At 47.8% G+C, this 18,254-nt stretch overlaps 1 protein-coding gene across 13 annotated transcripts in view; it reads left to right on the forward strand.

Moving 5' to 3' along the window:
• The window catches only part of SLC25A48 (solute carrier family 25 member 48), a 66,054-nt gene that overhangs the window by 33,085 nt on the left and 14,715 nt on the right, over nt 1–18,254 (forward strand). For 3 of the 13 annotated variants that reach the window (XR_010157326.1, XR_010157327.1, XM_016953867.4), the window contains exons 5-7: nt 3,770–4,027; nt 12,253–12,382; nt 13,053–13,190. The exons of 1 other annotated variant lie outside the window; for it this stretch is intronic. Coding sequence is in view for 7 of the 12 variants with exons in the window: in XM_016953867.4 (XP_016809356.3) it covers nt 3,770–4,027; nt 12,253–12,382; nt 13,053–13,190 (526 nt within the window). In the remaining 5 variants the exon portion in view is untranslated. 9 more of the 13 variants (XR_010157328.1, XM_009449703.5, XM_009449699.4 and 6 more) reach the window with 9 other exon arrangements.

Below are 18,254 nucleotides of genomic sequence, written 5' to 3' on the forward strand. Positions count from 1 at the left end.
AAATCAGTATTACTATAAGTGCATCATCATGTTAGGTTTGTCGGACTTTGGGCCTCACCAATGGTGGTGGTGTGGTGCCGTGCATTTTTATCTCAGTTATATTTATGCTTAGAATTATAATAACTACCTTTGATGACATTCTGCTCTGTGGACCCAATATGAATCATCCATACCACTATTGGTAGTGCTAGTGCTGATGGACTTGTAAGTTACAACCACTGCCCCAGAGAAAGGTTGCTTCTCAATGAGTGACACCTCATGATATCACAGAGTTCTTTTACCTTGAAAATCAGGAGAGGATAGTTAGGCTGTGGAATCACTGCTCTCCCTAACTGGGCTGTAAACAAAACAGTTTATTTCAAATATAAGAAGTCACTTCCATTGTAGAGTGTGATGACATAGGTGAATGCAATTGTAAAAACTCATCAATCGTGCACTTGAAAGCTTTACCTTTTATTGAATACAAAGTATAGCTCAATTAAAAGACAAACTGACAAAAAACAAAAATAAGAGGCCAGAGGAGGAGAACAGGGGCTTTTGAGAATGAGACTTAAGAATGGGGAGGAGGTCCAGGCAAGAATGCATGACCACAATGTAATAAGGAAATGTCAGACAAACCCCGAATCAGGAAAGCTCTATTAACAAGCAGAGGGGTTGTGTACTCTTAAAAAATGTCAGTGTCACAAGAAACAAAGAAAGGCTATGGAAATGTTCCAGATTGAAGCACTGGATCCTGTCCTGGAGGGGAAAATGCTATAAAGGGCATGCATGAAGATCAAATGACAATTTGATTATAGATGGTAGATTAAAGTATTGTCAAAGTAGCTATATGAAACTGGTAATTGTGCTATAGTTATGTAAGACAATATCTCCATTCTTAGGAAATATTTTTCAACATATTTAGGGGTAAAGACTCTTCAAGTATGTAACTCACCCAGAAATAGTTTAGAAAATGAAGTTATGTATGAATGTGTAAAAATACATCTATGTGTATACACACACACACACATTCCCTATTGCTTACCTTGGGAAGAAAAGAAGAAAAAGGATAAGTTTGGGTCTTGTTGCCAAAGTCAGTTCAAGTTTGACAGGTGTTTTTGCAACATCTGCACCTCCAAGCAGACACAATGTTACCAGAATCCCCTCTTTCAATCAATAACTCCTGAAAGCCACATCATACCCATAGCTGATTCATGAAAACCTTGACTCCTGGTCAGGTCACTCTTACCTGGAAATGAATGGGGCTTCGGCAAAGTTTAGACACTGGGACAATTACATTGATTCAGTTGAATTGAACACACACGAGTGAGAAGGGAGGGAAGTGAAGAGAGTGGGAGAGAGAACCCACAAACAATAAGCAAATGAGCTTATTTGCTTATTGTTAGCAATAGATAAATCTGGGTAAATTGTATGTATGGGCATTCTTTATACTATTTTGCTTTTTATACTTCTTTTGCAAATTTGGAATTATTTCCAAATAAAAAGTTTTTTCAAAAAAAAATGTTGGGAATGAAGGAGCTAGAAAGAATTCCAAGAGCTTCACAGTATAAACTTGGGTCAGTTTGGAGCTGTGTCAGTATCCTGGTGATGGGAGTCACCATGAGAATTATATTGCACTAACAGCCATAAATGGGTAATTCCAAAGCAATAAAATCTAGATTGGTTATGTGGCAAACCTGGGAGAATGAGAGAGAATTTCCTTATTGCTTACTCTGCAGGGAAAAGGAAAACAGTACAGGATTTTTGTTGACAAGGCCAGTTGGAGGTTTGGTGAGTGTTTTCCCATCTGTACTTTCAAACAAGCAGAATGTTATCAAGATCCTCTCCCTCAATCAGTAACTCCTGAAAGCCACTACCCATAGTTGCTTCATGAAAACCTTGACTCCTGGGTCAAGTCAGTTTTGCCTGGAGATGAAAGCAGTTCAGGCAAAATTTATACATTGGGACAATGACATCTATTCTGTCTAACGGCAGAATTTCTCCAGATGAACCAGGCAGTAGCACCATGGGTCTGGAAGAGGAAGGGGTGCCTAGTGATCTCTCAGTGGGCTTTCAAAGTCCATCATGTCTGATCTTGCTCAGAGGGGTCTTGTGCCCCCAAAGGTGGCTACCACCCCGGCTCACCTCCTATGGGTTCCACTGTGGAAGAAGTTGGCTCCATCTCCTGCCCACACTGAAGTTGGCCTAATGGATATGGCAGGGATTTACTCCCTTCCCCACTGGAAGATGGAAAATACAGCATGGGTTTGTTCAAGCATACTTCCCAGGCACGCAGAAACCACCCCCTCAACCTCACCTGCTTCTGGGATGAGTTAAAGTACAGATTACACTTTATTCTCCAATCTCTAGACTGTGGAGTCATGAAGCCAAATGCTTCTAACCTTTCCTCTGATAAAGATGGACTGTTTGGGGGACTTGGACATTGACCTATATGATGAAAGCTGTCTGCCTGTTTACCAGCATGTGTAAAATCAAATTGGAACACTGTACAGAGAATTAAACTCAGGTGGCAAAATAGGCTTGTGGTCGCAGACACACTTTATTCTATTTCTTTCCTGGTCATGTCACATTATGTTATTTCCTGGAGAAGGGAAAGTCAAGAACAAGAGCCTACTTTATCTGCACTGGGTCTGGAAGGTCTGTCTGGTCATGAGTCAAAGCCTCATAGTAGAGAAGGATCCATAGCAGAGAAGGGTCCGTAGCAGAGAAGACAAGCATCAGAGTGGGAGATGGGTAGCAAATGAGAGAGAGGCAGAGTCTCAGCTGGCTATGTGCACCAGCCATAGCTGGAAGCACATAGAAGAAGCTGGAGACAAACAACCCCTGAGCTGCCAGCATAGACTACTGAGGTTAGACAAGAAGATAGCAGCCCTGGGTCCCAGGACTTTGAGGGGCCAAGAGCCCCAGTGCTGCCCTACAACTGTTTAGGGCACAGCCTGGCCAGGGCTGGAGTGAGTCACTGAGAATATACCCAGCTCTCCAACCTGTGGGTCCTGCCACCAATTCATGTCAGCAACCTTGGTCTCAGTTGATAACGTTTTAAGCCCCTACAATGTTCAAATCACCATGCTGAACACTGTACATGTATTACCTTATTTGCACTCATGACAAGCTCCCCCTCTTTTAACATAAGGAAATGGGCTGAAAATGCTGCCTTGCCAAGGTAAATTTCGAATTATTTCCAAATAATTTTAATAAAATTATTTATTTTATTTTTATAAAATTATAAATATTAAATTATAGATTTTAAATTTTATGTATAATTTATAAATTATTTTCAATAAGCGGTAGAGCTAGGATTTGCAGCCAGGACAGTCTGGCTCCAAATCTCATATACATTTTGCTCCGCCACACTGTGCATAAATAAATGTGTACACAGACACATACACACACACACACACACACACACACACACACACAGCATGTTGGATTTTCTAGCTTCAAAGAAGAGCTTAGTGTGGCTTGTCATAATTGATTCTAGACATTCTGAAGTCACATTTGCTTCGAAAGAAGTAGTGGTATTGACCTAAAGTAACTGGTGTTCTATCACGTGGCTGAGATTGTCCCCAGTCTGGCTGTGTATATTGGCAGGGGCTCTTGTTGGGACCTCAGTATCCTGGTTTGAGCTGCCAAGAAGGTCAGATTTGGTAAAAGCTGATGGGCTACATGAGAGGGAACTGTCAAAGGGCTGGGCTGGCTCCAGTGTCACGGAATGTCCAGTCTCTTACACCCTGGGTCACTTGCCACCTTCTCTCCCCTGTCTTTGCAGCCAACCTCGGTTTGAAGTCCAGGGCAGTGGCTCCTGCGGAGCAGCCAGCATACCAGGGGCCAGTGCACTGCATTACAACCATTGTGAGGAATGAGGGCCTGGTGGGGCTGTACCGGGGGGCCAGTGCCATGCTGCTGAGGGATGTCCCAGGCTATTGCCTCTACTTCATCCCCTACGTGTTCCTGAGTGAGTGGATCACACCTGAGGCCTGCACAGGCCCCAGTCCCTGTGCCGTGTGGCTGGCGGGCGGCATGGCAGGTAAGGGCAGCAGCAGCTGGAGCCACACCCCTGTGCAGGCCACAGCAGTGGGACAGCTGGGGAACTGCCGTGCCCTTCTCAGCCCAGGGGGAGGGCAGGACACATTTAGGTACTCACCCAACAATTCTTTGTTAGGTACCTACTCTGTCCCCGGCCCTCTCCCACCTCAGTCTCATCCCTTCCCTGTGCAGCTATGAGAATGGCAGTTCCCATTTGACTTTCAGGCAACAGATATATTTTGAACACATACTTTGTGTCAGGCATTACTAAGCTTTGGAAAGGAAATCCATTATCATGGTTCAGTTTATTAAATGCAATCTTTGTGATGTAAGGATGCCATTAGTTCTACAAGGTAGGAATCGGTTTCCCCATTTCACAGATGAGAAAACTCAGGTCCAGAAATGTTAAGTAGCCAATCCCAGGTCATACAGCTGGAGCTGACAGTATAGCAGGGACTCTGCAGCCAGAAAGATTTAAGTTCAAATCCACACTTCATCATTTTGTGACCATGGACTTGTTGCTTAACCTCCCTGCTCAGAATCCTGCACCACATCCCTCTTTCATTTAAGGTAAAAGTTGATATCTTTGCAATGGTTTTCCAGGCCCTCAGTGATCTAGCTCCCTGTTCCCCACCCACCTCACTTCTACTCCTCTCCCCTTCCTCACTTTCTCCAGTCACACTGGTCTCTGCTGCTACTTGACCATGCCTGGTCCTTCCCTGACCACAGGGCCTTTGTACCTGCTACTCACCACCTCCTGAATTTAACAACGTGGAGGCCACTGGGGATTTTGGCAAGGGCCATTTGATGGAGAGAAGGGTGTAAAAACCTGATGAAGTGGGATAAAGAAAGAATGGGATGAAGGATATTGGTGCACCCAAGTATACACAACTCTTCTGAGGGTTCTGCTATGCTGTAATGAGGAACAGAGAAACAGAGCCATAGCCAGAAGGGCCCTTGGAAGCCAAGAGAGGATACTTTTTAAGAAGGCTGACATCATGACATGTTTGATGTGATGGGAAAGATCTAACAGAAAGAAGAAAATCATGAATCATCCTCCTCCTCCTCCTGCTCCTCCTCCCTCTCTTTCTCCTCCTCATCATCACAGTTTGCCATGCTGTCAGCTCATAGCAAACATATAACGAAGCTCATGTCTTAGCCACCTAACTACAGTTTCACATTCTGGCCCCCAGGTGCCTGTGCTCATGCCCAGCTCCTAGTAAGAGCTCAGTCAGTACCGACTGGCAGAGAGGACGGCAAGGCCCCATTTGCTCTCACTTTTGCGGAGAGCAGGTGTGAATGGCCTGGCAGGCAAATCCCGCTTTGTGATGCTCTCACCCATGGGCTGAGGGACAAGGGAGTGCACCAGGGCAGCACCTGGGGAAGTGGCCCCATTGTCCTGGCAGAAGGCACAGGTTTAGAGAGGCTTCTGGAGGACCAAGGGCAGGAGGCTGAGGGGACCAGAGGCCAGGATAGGCCGAGGGCCAAGGGCAGTCTAAGGTCTCCTTTGAGAGCTACTGGGCAGCAATTACAAAACCATGCAAACCAGTTGCCCTGGACTTTAACATCAATTTGTTTTTCTCTCCCCATCTAGGAATGTACCAATTTCTGTGTTTCTATAATAACCTGGCATTGTTTTCCTAGAGTTCCTTACCTGAGCATATCCCATGAGGATGACCTAGTGGCACGTGATCCCAAGGCTTCTATTCCACATACTTGAAAAAGAAAAGAGATTTTTCAAAAAGCTGTCCCTGCTCTCTTTTTGCAACCCCCAGGCTGGCCCTTCCTTTGTGAGCAGCCTGTCTGCCTGTGTTTGTTTAGCTTCTCTGTGTTTAGAGTAAATCCTGCCCTCAGTGAGCTGCAAACCTTCAGCCTCATGCCTCACCCTGGGCTCTCTTCTGGTGCCCTGGGAAGGTGCTGCCCAGTACCTGTGGAGCCTGTTACTCTTTCTCCAATAAAAACTGCTAATAAATACTGCCACGTCTCGAGCACTGGCTGTGGACTGGCACTGTGCTCAATGCTTCACGTTCATCAATTCATTTGGTCCTCAAAACAGCCCCATAAAGATAGGTACTGCCACTCCATTTTACAGATGAGAAGCCCAAGGCTTAGAGAAGGGAGGAAACTTCTGCCAAGTCTCACAGCAAGTGGCGAGGGAGAATCAGAAACAAACTTTGCAGGTTCTAAGCCTGAGCTCTGTCCCTTCTCCCAGCTTAATGAATCTCTAAATGGTAGAAATCCGCAAGGAACCAGGCCCCTCCAGATCCTAAGGAGCTAGCCCCTGACACCTGTTTCTTTCTCTTTGCAGGAGCAATTTCTTGGGGGACAGCGACTCCTATGGATGTCGTGAAAAGTCGACTCCAAGCTGATGGGGTTTATTTAAACAAATATAAAGGTGTCCTGGACTGTATCTCCCAGAGTTACCAGAAGGAAGGTCTTAAAGTAAGCCCACAGCAGGCCTGCGGGGTCAGTGTCAGTCCCTAGAAGGTGGTTCACACATTTAGGGGGATGTGGGACTATAGAGAAGGGAATCAGGAGACCAGGGGGCTGCTGGTGATTATGTATCAGGTGCCACAAGTGGGTGCTTTGTCAAGCACTTCACCTGGGTGGTCTTTTCACATGGCCAGTGGAGGAGATAGGTATGTGACCTGACAGAGGTTCAGAGAGGGCTGGTAAGCTGCCGCAGCCACACAGCTGGTCCATGGTGGCGCCTGGGCCTGGTCCATGTCTGTCTGTCTCCGCATTTTGCCTTCTCATCAAGATAGGTTGGGCAGCCCTTCCTCACTCATGGCTCAGTGCCTTCCCTACTCCTCCTCCCAGTGGGAAGTGCCAGAGCTGCCTTGCCTCCTTCCTGTCCTCAGTCAGCTCATCTCACCAGCTCCAGGCCCTGTGAACTGTCTTCTGCTCTCCCACCTGAGCCCTGACCCGAGACCTCTGGTCGCGGCTGAGGAGGCAGCCTCCGACACATTTACCTGGGCTGTGTCTCCTCTGTTCTTCCTACAGCTCAAGAGCTTAACCTAACACACACCCCTTCCCACCACCTGAAAAGGTGCTGCCCCAGGATAGACCAGACTTCCATGTCTGATGTCCAAGGTAATAAACAGATTCATCACCCTCAGCAGGAACTATCCTGCTGGCTCTTGCTTGCATGGGCTCCTTGCTTTCTTGGTGTGGCTCTTAGAGTCAGCAGACATAGGTTCAAAGTCAGATGTAGCTACTGTGAGCTGGCAGGATCCAAGCAAGCAGCTTCATGTCTCAGGGCCTCAGTTTCTCCCAGAATGATCATCCCTTCCATGAAGGGCGGGGCATTTGTGGGTTAATACAAAAAGCACTCCATTCAATATGTAACCCATAGGGAAGAGTTAACCATTTCTCATTTGCATTAGTATTATCAGTGTTGACTTTTTTAGCACCGGTATTACCTTGGAGCTCTGAGTCTTTTCTCACATGGCTGCCCCACCCCAGGCCCTGCCAGATGAATCCGCCCCATCCTTCCAGGCCCAGTGCAGTCCGCTGCCATTCCCAGGATCCATGTCCTTGGCTTGCTTCTCCTGTACCTCTCTCAAGGCGCTTCTCACACACCACCACGGGCAACAGCTATTTCTATACTGCCCCTTCTCTGCCTCTTACACCAAGTTTTCTGAGGTCCTGTTTTACTCTCTCCCCCAACTTGGGAAAGATCCAGAGTTGGATGACCCAGAGTTGAGGTAAATAACTAACATGCCACATGAGAGGGACAAGATCCAAAAGCTAGATCAGAGGGCCACATCTAAAAGACAGAACTACCAGAAGTCACTGTGAAGTCCAGCCCTTAGTATTCAATCATGGATCAATCATCTCTGTAGAGGATGGGGCAATCCGATTTGATAAGGCTTCTAGGGAAAAATGCCTAAGGGCTTTAGTTTTCAAATGCTTATTTTTAGAGCACCTAGTATGTGGTAGGCACAGTTCTAGGAGCTGGGGACAGAGCAGTAAACAAAAGAGAAAAAGCCCATGCTCTGATCAGCTAATGTTGGCAGTGAGCGAACAGGTAGACCTGTCCGAAGTTTGCATTAATAGAAGTATAGTGGGTAGAATAAGGGAGGTGGAGGCCTCTGCCCTGACCAGATTACAGCTGGAATGTTGCATCCACCTTTGGTCACTACCCATTAAGCAAGACCCTAGTGGTGCCCTGGGAATGAAGAGCAGGATATCATAGCATGTGGGGAGAAGCTGGATCCTGGTTAGTATAAGAAGATGTGATACGGAGGAAACTTGAGTTCTGTCTTTATGTTTTAAGGATGGATAAACTCAAAGCTTTCCTATTCTCATTATTTTAAATTCCTTTTTTAAATTTTTAACAAGAGCTGCTCTGACAGAAGGGTGAAGCCCAGCCCTGGTGCGGCCTCAATTGTCTTTTGTATCTTTTTTTTCTTCTTTTTTTTTTTTTTTTTTTTTAGCAGAAATACAGTTTGTGATTCAGCCAATGAGTATAGAGGGATATAAAAGTGTTTCAAGTGGATGATTCATTTTTATTTGAGATGTTTTTGTCTACTTCCCCAAATATTAATGTGTCATAATTCGTAAAAAGTCTGTAGAGGCAAAATATATTGCTGATATTATTTCCTCTGAAAATTACTGTGCTCTTTTAAAAAAATGAAGTCCTGGAAGTCAGCTGAGGTCAGACGATTGGTTTCTTAATCTCGATAGCGTTTGGTCCTCACTGTTGGTTCAGAGACAGGTTTTAAGTCAAGATAATAATACTCAGCTTGAGTAACCGCTGCATGATTAGACGGTTCAAGGTTAATTGTTTAAAATTTGTATTAATCAGTCAAAAATTGGTAATGTATGAACATAGGAAGCTTCCAAAACTACATGAGGATATACTGTCTCGATGCCCTGCCTGTGGTCCCTGTCCTCGCTCAAAGGCAATTACCGTAAAGTTTCTTGTGATACATTTCAAAAACATTTACAGTGTATAAAAGAATATATGTGTATGTACATATCTATGTATGCTTGTATATGTGACTGTTTACTTATGAACATAAATAGTAACATAAACAAAAATAATCACACCATCTAAAACAATCAGGTTGTCTCAAAGGCAGTTTTCTGGCAGCCGCAGAAGGAGAAGGTAGAGAGGATTCCTCCAGTGCCCCAGGGGTGGCTCCAGTTCCCAGCTGGCTTGGGCTCTGGCTGAATGGAGCACCCCTCCCCAAGCATTCTTGACTGTGGCTCGCAGAGACAGAGTGCAAGGCCCAAAGCCCATCATCATTCCAATCTGTTCACCTTGCTATGGAGGAAGAAGTTTGTGAGAGGAAAGAATTAGAAAGGCATTAATAATGACGATGGTGACCAATTTGAGTAGCTCTTTGTAACCAACTTAGGGATGATCAGTGGTGCAGCCTTTGTGGTGGGGAAAATCAACAGTCCATGGACTTGTCGAGGCATCCCCAAGTAGAAACAGAAGGAAAGTCTGGTAGTTTTGGAGCCATTCTCTGCCCACTGTTAGGGTCGTCTTGGGCTACATGGACCATAACTCTGACTTGGAGAGTTGCCATCTGAAATAACCAGGCTGGTGAGCACCTTGGTAATCTTGGCTCCATGGAAGCAGCTGCTGTGGAGGGGCTGTGGCAGTGAGATGAGGCTGAATGGCAGACAGAGGGGGCATTTGTAGGTAGACAGCTTCTGGAGGCACCGGGGCCAGCTGCCCTGGGTTGCTGTCCCTGGGGAATCTGGAGCCTTCCTGTCACTCCAGGAAACCTGAACTGCAGGCACCAGGACTCTTTCAGTTCAGACGCTCTTCCTTTTTCACGTCCAAAATTCATTTATTCATTCATTCATTTACTCATCCATCCATCCATTCACTGATTCAATTGATGTGTTTATGGAAGGTCTACTCTGGGCGAAGCGCTCGCAGGTGCTGGGGTCTCAGAGGCAAACCACCCACACAGCCCTGCATTCACTGCCCTGATTGTGATTGCTAATCCCACCCCCACCTCTGTTGTCTGTCCTTCCTGACAGATAAGTCAGTGACACTTGGAGAACAGTGTGAGGAGTGCTGTGATGGGGAGATACCAAGTACACAGAAGGTGAGGGGCCATCATCCACCTGGGGGTGGCCATGGGGACACTGCCAGGCTGCAAGCCAGGCCTGGGAAGCACTCCAGGCAGAGGGGACCAGAAGAGGCCCAGTGGAGGAAAAAGGCTGGCCCCTTAAGGGAATGACAGGCTGTTAACCTTCCCAGAGTGTCAGCTGTGAGAGGCCGTCCAGAGAAAGTGCAAGGGAGAGCATGTGGGTCGTTGCAAGCCAGGAAAGAGTGACCCTAGGCCATAGGGAGACATTGAGGCTTTGTAGGGTGGGAGTGAGGGGGGACTCGGTCTGGAGGTCATATGCTCTGAAAGCTCTGGGTAAAAGCTGGCAGGTCTGCATTTTGTTTGCCTTCTGTGGGCTCTGCAGCAGAGCAGGCCACAGCTGCTGGAGGGTGAGCTGTCTGCTGGTCTGAAGTGGCCCACAGCTCCTGCAGGGCCCGGGGCTGTGGGACAGAAGGCTCACACTCCAAGCTGGGCCCTGGCTGCCTCCGCCTTGCAGAGCAGAGCCAAGCCCAGACCCACAGGGGAACTTCTGTGGGCACCGGCATGGAATTTTCCTCTCAGAGTTTGACCCAGTTCCTGGCTGTTATTCAGTCACTCTGGATGAGCCTGTGGAATTCCAGAAAGGTTAGACATTAGAGAAGAGTGTTAATATTACCAGGATCTCACTTACACCCTGACTGAACAGCTCGAGGGCTTGGCTGAGCCACTTGTTCATCTCTAGGGATCCTTGTCCATCAGCCCCTTTCCCAGGGACATGTTGCACCCTGGAGGCTGCTGCGAGGTGCTGGCACCTCTCCTGAAGGAAGGCCACCTGATATCCTAGTCAGTGACAGAGGCCTGCACCAACTCTGATACCACAGTGCCCAGAGACTGAGGAAACTGGGGAAATGAAAAGGGTTGGTTTCTACCTTTACAAAATGACCACTTCTGTTTCTTAAACTTAGAAAATTATGCAGGAATCAGAGTAGGTTTCTATCTGTGCCTGACAGTTCTCAAGTCATTTACATTTGTGTGGGAACTTGCTTTTAGGTGGTCGTTTCTTACCAGAGGATGCATTAAAGGCCAGCTCCTCCCCACAATCCCCCTCTCCAAAGTTTTTGTCTGCTCTCATCATTTTCTGGGTCATGTTGTCATTGTTCCTGAAGGGGCCTTGTCTCTGCTAATGGGTTATAACTGCTTGAGAGTTGGAATCCCATCACATTTATGAGCCGACACACAACACCAAGCAAGAAGATTGAGGGAGGAAAGGAAGATCATAGGCAGTGTTTGGGAAGCATCACATAATACTCCCTAGGGATGGAAGACAAATACAGGTGTCATGGAGTAGCAAAGGCGGAGTTCATCAGCTCATCAGCACAGGCCATTCTTCCTGAGCATGCATCCTAGTGATGGAGGTTGAGTCCTACTCCCTATTAGGTGATAGACTATTGATAAAAACAAGGAGGGTGATGACGATAATCAGCAGTTAATACATGCTTGTACTGTATGCCAGGCACCGTGCAAGTGCATGAAAAGCCTCATCTCATTTAGTCCCTCCAACATTCTTATCAGGTCAATTCTATTATTACCCCCCCTCTTACAGTCGGGAAAATTGAGTTCTAGAGAGTTTGCCATTGGCCCAAGTGACTCAATGGCAAAGCCATGCCTCAACCCCATGTCTGCAGAGTCTTAAGCACAGCTCGAGTTCTGTTCTCTGCCACTTTTGGGATGTCCTGTGAAGCCCCTGCTACAGGGATTGGGCATGGCTGGGTGCTCTGTCTACTCAGGGCTTCTAGATTCCCGAGGAGAGAGAGAGAGAGAGAGAGTGTGTGTGTGTGTGTGTGTGTGTACATGTGAGAGAAGAAGAAAGAGAGGGAGAGAGAGGGCAATTTAAAAAGCGTATGTAGGTGTTTGCCTGGCCCAACAGCTTACCTATAGTATTTAGTGCATGTGTATCAGGGTCTGGGAGGAAAAGCACCACCAGGCATGACGCGGGTCAGGGCAGGGCATGACTGGGACTTCCCTGTGTGGTCTCTGCCTGCACAGGTCCTTTGGGCTCTGGTGGGGGACCAGGCCTGGGTAGGCAGCACCACTAGCTATTCTCTGCCCCTCCTTGGTGGCCCTGCAGAGGGTGTGGGTCAGTCCCCTGCAATAACCTGGCCCCTGTGCAAAGGTGTTTTTCAGAGGCATCACTGTGAACGCGGTGCGGGGCTTCCCCATGAGTGCGGCCATGTTCCTTGGGTACGAGCTGTCGCTGCAGGCTATCCGCGGGGACCACACAGTGACGAGCCCATGAGCGCCAGGTCAGTGTGCTTCCATCCTGGCCAATTGTGCCTCCCAGGAACTTGAAACTTTTTTTTTTTTATCATGAGAATGTTGTGGCCTTCTGAAATGTCCTGTTGTTTGTCACATATCTAATCTGTGGTAGGCTGGGGCTGCCACCCTTTTCGTCACCAAACAGCAGTTCAGAAATGCCCACCAGTGACTGGTGGTGTGCTGGGTCCCCAGGGACCAAGTCTGGCACAGAATATACCTGTTTCCAGACAGCTTGCCTCTCCGTTTCCCCTTCCAGCAGCTTCAACAGCCCTTTCAGAGTACTTTTACCTTCACTGTGCAGATGCAAATGACCCAGGCTCACAAGTGAGGACTGCAACCAGGGTACCTGCAGGGGGCACCGTCTCCCCACCTCCCTACTGAACTGCACAGCCTGACTCTGAGAGCCACCCACAGGCTGCCAGAGCCCTAGAGGACAGGTCTCTGCCACCATTCTTTGCCTCCCATACCCTCTTTTTCCTTCTCATTGCAGAAAGATCACTGTAGCCTGAGGACTCTTCTAAAGACAGCAGTCTGACTCCTGTGCTCACATGCCCTCCTTGGCTCCCCATTGCCCTCTAGATAAAGCCTTCACCCTGCTTCTGCTGGCCTCACCCCTCACCACTGTTCTGAATGTCCCGCCGTCTCTCTCACCCCTAGGTCTTTGCTCAGGCTGTCCCCTCTGCCTGACATCCTCTTCTCGCTCCTTTCCTACTTGTCCTTGGCTTCACCAGCTCTTTGCCATCCAGGCTGTAGAAGTCTCCTCCTCCAGGATGCCGGCTTGCTTTCTCAGCTAGGGTGAGTCGCGCCTTCTGCAGACCATCCCCCACCCCCACCCACACTGCATCCTAAATGCCAGAGGACACCCTCACTCCCTACCTTTGCACTAATGGTGCCTGGCACAGAGCCCAGCACAAAAAGGGCCACTCAGCAGTGTCATCGGATGGGTGGATGACCAACCCCCATATCCCCTCAGGCCTCCTCTCCCTCCCTGTGTTTTTTCTTCCTCATTGTCTGGCCCCATACCAGCTACCCGCAAAGCTCAGAAGACAAAGTAAGTGTGGACTGAACTTTCTAGTCAACCAAGAAGCCATTTGACATCAGTCTTGGTTAGCACAAATTCTCCTGGGAAGGATGATCTTTGTCTATAAAACCTCACTGCTGCCTCCCCCGTGAGCTGGCAGGGGCATTCTCGGGACGGCAGAGCCCTGCCAGGGTGCACGGGTGGTGCCAGAACCTGGACAAAGGGAGGGGGCCTGACCAATCAGGCAGACTGTAGTCAGCCCAGGACAAGCCCCAGAAGCTGGCTTCAAATAAAATGCTCTCCACTTTTTGCTAAAGTGGCAACATTCACAGCTTCTCTGGCTATTTGCCCTTTCTTATAAAAGGAAAAGGGTAGCAACACAGTTTGCATAATTAAACATCTTGAGTGAAGAATTACTGCATTTGGGTGGCATCCAGGATAGGGAAGGAATTCATCTTATTCTTAAAGCTGTGCTCAGATATTGGCCATTTCCCCCTTTTAACAGAGAAAAGTAATTTCTTAAAAATCCTATAATAAAAGCCAGGCATTTTTATTGTAGACAAAAATAGAAAATTTAAATAAACAGAAAGAACAAAATAATAAGACCTGTCATCACAAGACCTTGTTGTTATTCTTCCAAGTATGTCTTATGTGTATTTTCAAATTGGGATCCTATTCTACACAGTGTTTTACAGCCCTCTTTTCCCATTTAGTAGTTTGGGACCATTTTCCCATGTCATGAAATCTTTAGCTACAAGATGGTTTTAATGCCAAGACCTCCCAGATCCCAGAGTGGCTGGATGCCTGCCCAACCTGTCGTACCTGCCACTGTGACCACCCTGGTGATTAACTGCTTCAGGACAAAGGAGGAAATTTCTAGCTACCCAATCACGATTGTCCTGCATTTAGCCTTTCACAAGCAGTGACCAACCCAATTGGAAGCTTTTCTTTCTGGAAGCGCTCTTTCTTGCAAGGGGCATAGATGTCTGTCTCCCTTAGGAGGGAGGACTGCTAAGGCAGAGAGGAGGCTATTGCCTCCTGGTGGGAGAGGGAGGTTCCCAGCCACTGGTCTGCAGATTCATCTTAAACAAGTCTTGCCCATGGCATTCAACTTCCTGCTCTAACCCCCAAATACCAAGGCCTTTTAACAAGACTGGATTTTAATTTACCAAGTAGCTCTGAGATTTGGGGAAGCCCATGCTCAGGCAGCAGTCACACCTACTCTTTGAATGCCTCCCTCATTGTCTAGACCCAGGACAGAGTGAGATGATGTATATTAGAGATCTAGGGAGCCAAGCTGTCCCTAAGAAGTGGCGGGATGGGGACCATCTCGAGAGTTCCTGGGTACAGATGACAGGGATGACTTGAGAATTGTTTCTAAGAGCCTGCAGGGGATAGATCACCCAGCTCCCAGCAGTTGCCAGGTGCCTTCCAACAACCAAGCATGGAGATATCCCCCAGCTTTTCCAAGTCCCATGCGGGAAGATCAGTGACCTTTGGTGGTAGAAGTGGCATCCCGACCACTTACCAGTGGCTGGCTCTCAGACTTGTCTGTGGCTCATGAATCCAACTCTGCCATCCCTACCTGTCCAAGACCAGCCCCCAGAGCTTCCTGGAATAGTGCTGGTCTGCCCTCGGTCCTGACATGCATGCTGCAGGTCTCACTAGCCTACTTTCGGTTTCAGGAAAACTGATTTTCAAGGAAAGAAGACATAGTGCTCTTATGATACCTTTGTTGAACATTTTCAAATAGCCCCGGCAACCCTGAGAGCCTCTGCCACTCTGTACTTTGCCTCTTGCTGCTTCACAAACCCAGTCTCCAAATGGGTTGTTTGACCCCAAGATCCAAGATTTCAAGACTCCCGTTAGAAGATGTTCTTGTCTTTCCTCCTTTTTCCCAGGGTCTCATCCCATTAACAGGTCAATGCTAAAAGTGTCTGCAGAACCCATGATGTGAATTTACTGAAGAGAAAGACTCTCCACCAGGTGGGCTTTCAGCCAGGCAGGCTGTCCTCAGAACCTCTTCCTTCCTTCACAATTACAAGCATTCTCATCCCCACCCCGGCTGGGGCAGCGGAGCTTCTGCCTTGGAGGGATTCAACTGACCATTGGTCAACTGATCACCAACTATTCCAGCTTTGGACCTGCACCTGGTAACAAACAAACGAACAGAACAAAACAAAACTGGAGTAAAATAGACCCTCCCCCCATGGCCATTGTAAACTCACTGTGAATTCATGGAAGAGCTGGAGTTGGCTCTAAGTTTCAAAATAAAAGCATTAAAAACCTCTTCACATTGTTTCTCTGTCAGATGCCTCTGCCTAGCTTCCAAGAAGCACCTGGCCACTGTCATTCCTCTCTCTCTGTTCAGGCCTCTGTGGGTGTTGCAGGCCCAGAGGGAAACCCCCTCCACACAGGTGAGGAGAGAAACTGAGCCGGGCAGCCTGGCTTCTTTTTTCCCAGATGCCTAAGGTCGGCAGCAGAGGGCGTAGTGGTTGAAAAGGGTGATGAGCGACAGAAACCTTCTGGGGGTTCTCCCACCCTGAGCAGTGGCACACGTTGGTGACTTGCTTCAGAGAGTTTGGCCCTGGGCTTGGTTGGGGTGGGCACTCTCTGGGCCTTATTTTTACATGGAGAACAAAACAAAACAAAATACTTGATCCACAGTCTGGCTTCCAGAGTGACTTCATTGTTCTAAATTTTATTCCTTACTAGAGCCGCGTGGGGAGGCCATTGCTATTTTGCTGTTATGTGGCTTGTGTCCCTGCAGCCTCTTCCAATTCTGTGCCCACAACAAGCATTCCTAGTCAATCATAGAGCCCTTTCTTGATGAGCTGAGTGGCGCCTCAGAGTCTTTCTCAGCACAGTGCCGTGGCAGCCACCACCAGCCGCGCAGAACTGTCATACAAAATGAATCTATTTGCCATCCCTGGCTTAAATCCCAGTGAAGGAAATGTCCTCAAATTTGTTCTTTTTTCTTTCTCTTGAGAAGGGCTTCCTTGGTTTCTCCACTACGCTGTTCCCCAACCACCCCCTGCCTTTGAGTGATTTGGGCCATGTCTCTGAAAAATCTCTGTCTTAATAGACCGAAGACCAAAGCAATTCTATGGTGCAAAAGAGTTGAAAGTGTTCCGTCTCTTCGGTGTGAAACCTGTTACTGGAGCGGAGGGTTCCATGCTTGAAATAAAACCCTCAGCATGCCCTCCTCAATCTTTCTCCTTCACAGCCCCTGGGACTGCAGGGTCCCCTGGGTATCTCTGCAGGTTACTGTTCAAGCTGCCCACCCTCCAGCAGTGGGACATTCATTCATTTGTTCAGTCATCAAACATTTGCTGAGCAGATGCTGACCTAGGTGGCGGGGACAGCCACGAGGGACTCCAGTGGCATGTCATTCTGGTGCATTGGAGAGGCTGTATTGATGGGAGAGACCAGCCTGCCTGTCTGCCCCAGTATCACTGGGTCTGGGTGGGCACGGAGGATGCGAGTGAAGAGATGCTTCTGGCACCTGGTTCATCCCTGGGTAGACCCGAAGCCTCTGCTCTAACACATCCTAGAATGTGTTTCTTAAGTCTGCCTCAACTGGACCATTTCCTGGTGCAAGGCATGCTTGCACAGTTTGTTTAGAAGTGGTGCTGTGTCCACAAGGCCAACTGGGGTCTTCTACTGGGTGCTCCTGATGAGGCTGAGATGCAACAACCACCTTCTTCAGGTGTCTGAGCTTTTCCTAGTTTCTATTAATCATCATGGCACCTCTTGATGGTAGAAGGAGGCAAGCAGAGAGAAGCATTGCTGATCCAGTTTACAGATGAAGGAACTGAGGCTCCAACATACCTGAGCCCCAGCTCAGGACTTTACCACCAATCCCATTTGATAATCTTCCTGAGGCTACACTTCCCTGCTGTCCAGCCCAGGGAACATCGCCAGCAGCCATGATGATGGCTATTTTATGGTGTAAAAAAGACAAAGTTGTTGGGACACATAAGTATGGAGTCTGAAACTGCTATTGAAGGCCTCCCATCAACCACATCAGAACTGCCCTTCTGGACCCACCTCCCATTGCTCTGGTCCAGGTTCCCTGTGCTCTCATCATTTCCCCCATCCCATCCAGTGCCAGGCATACAATGGGCATTTAAATGTTGCTGAAAGGGTTCCCAAGTGATCCCACAAGTCTGCTGGGCCAGCTGCTGTGTGCTCAACACCCTCCAGGCTTCCCTGCCTCTACGTTTTTCTTTAACCTACAGGACACTCTTACCCCCAGCATCACCAGGAACAGGAATGCTCCCTGTTTTCGACCCAGCTCAGATGCTTTAAGCCCTTAGATGTTAGGGCTTCCTTGCTTCTCTCTCTCTCTCCCCTCCAGCAGCATCCATGGTCCTTCCACCAACGTGACCCCTCTGGCACTGTGTCCCTCCCTGTGCTACAGTCATGTCTGTGCACCCTCTCTTTCTCACTGGCCTGTGCCCCCCTTCAGAGCCAGGGCTGAGTCTTCCCAATCCTTAGATTCAGCATAGCAGCAAGAATGAACAGGGTTTAGAATAAAGGAAGCATAAATTAATGGGCAAAAATGCAAGCATGACCATGTTAATTGAGAATTGTTTGTAATAATGAAAATTCAGAAAGTTTCTAAATGCCTATCAATAGAAGAGGGGGTTGAACAAACAGCCACTAAAAAGAATGAGATAGATCTCACATATATTGTCATGGAAATATGTCAGCAACATTGTAAGTGCAGAAATGGAGGGGCAGAATAACATATATGATGTTATTCATTTTCATTTTAAAATATATATCGTATATGGGTAATTATATGGGCATTGAAAAACCCTTGAAGGATACAC

Source organism: Pan troglodytes, chromosome 4, assembly GCF_028858775.2.
Source record: "Pan troglodytes isolate AG18354 chromosome 4, NHGRI_mPanTro3-v2.0_pri, whole genome shotgun sequence".
Classification (NCBI taxonomy): domain Eukaryota; kingdom Metazoa; phylum Chordata; class Mammalia; order Primates; family Hominidae; genus Pan; species Pan troglodytes.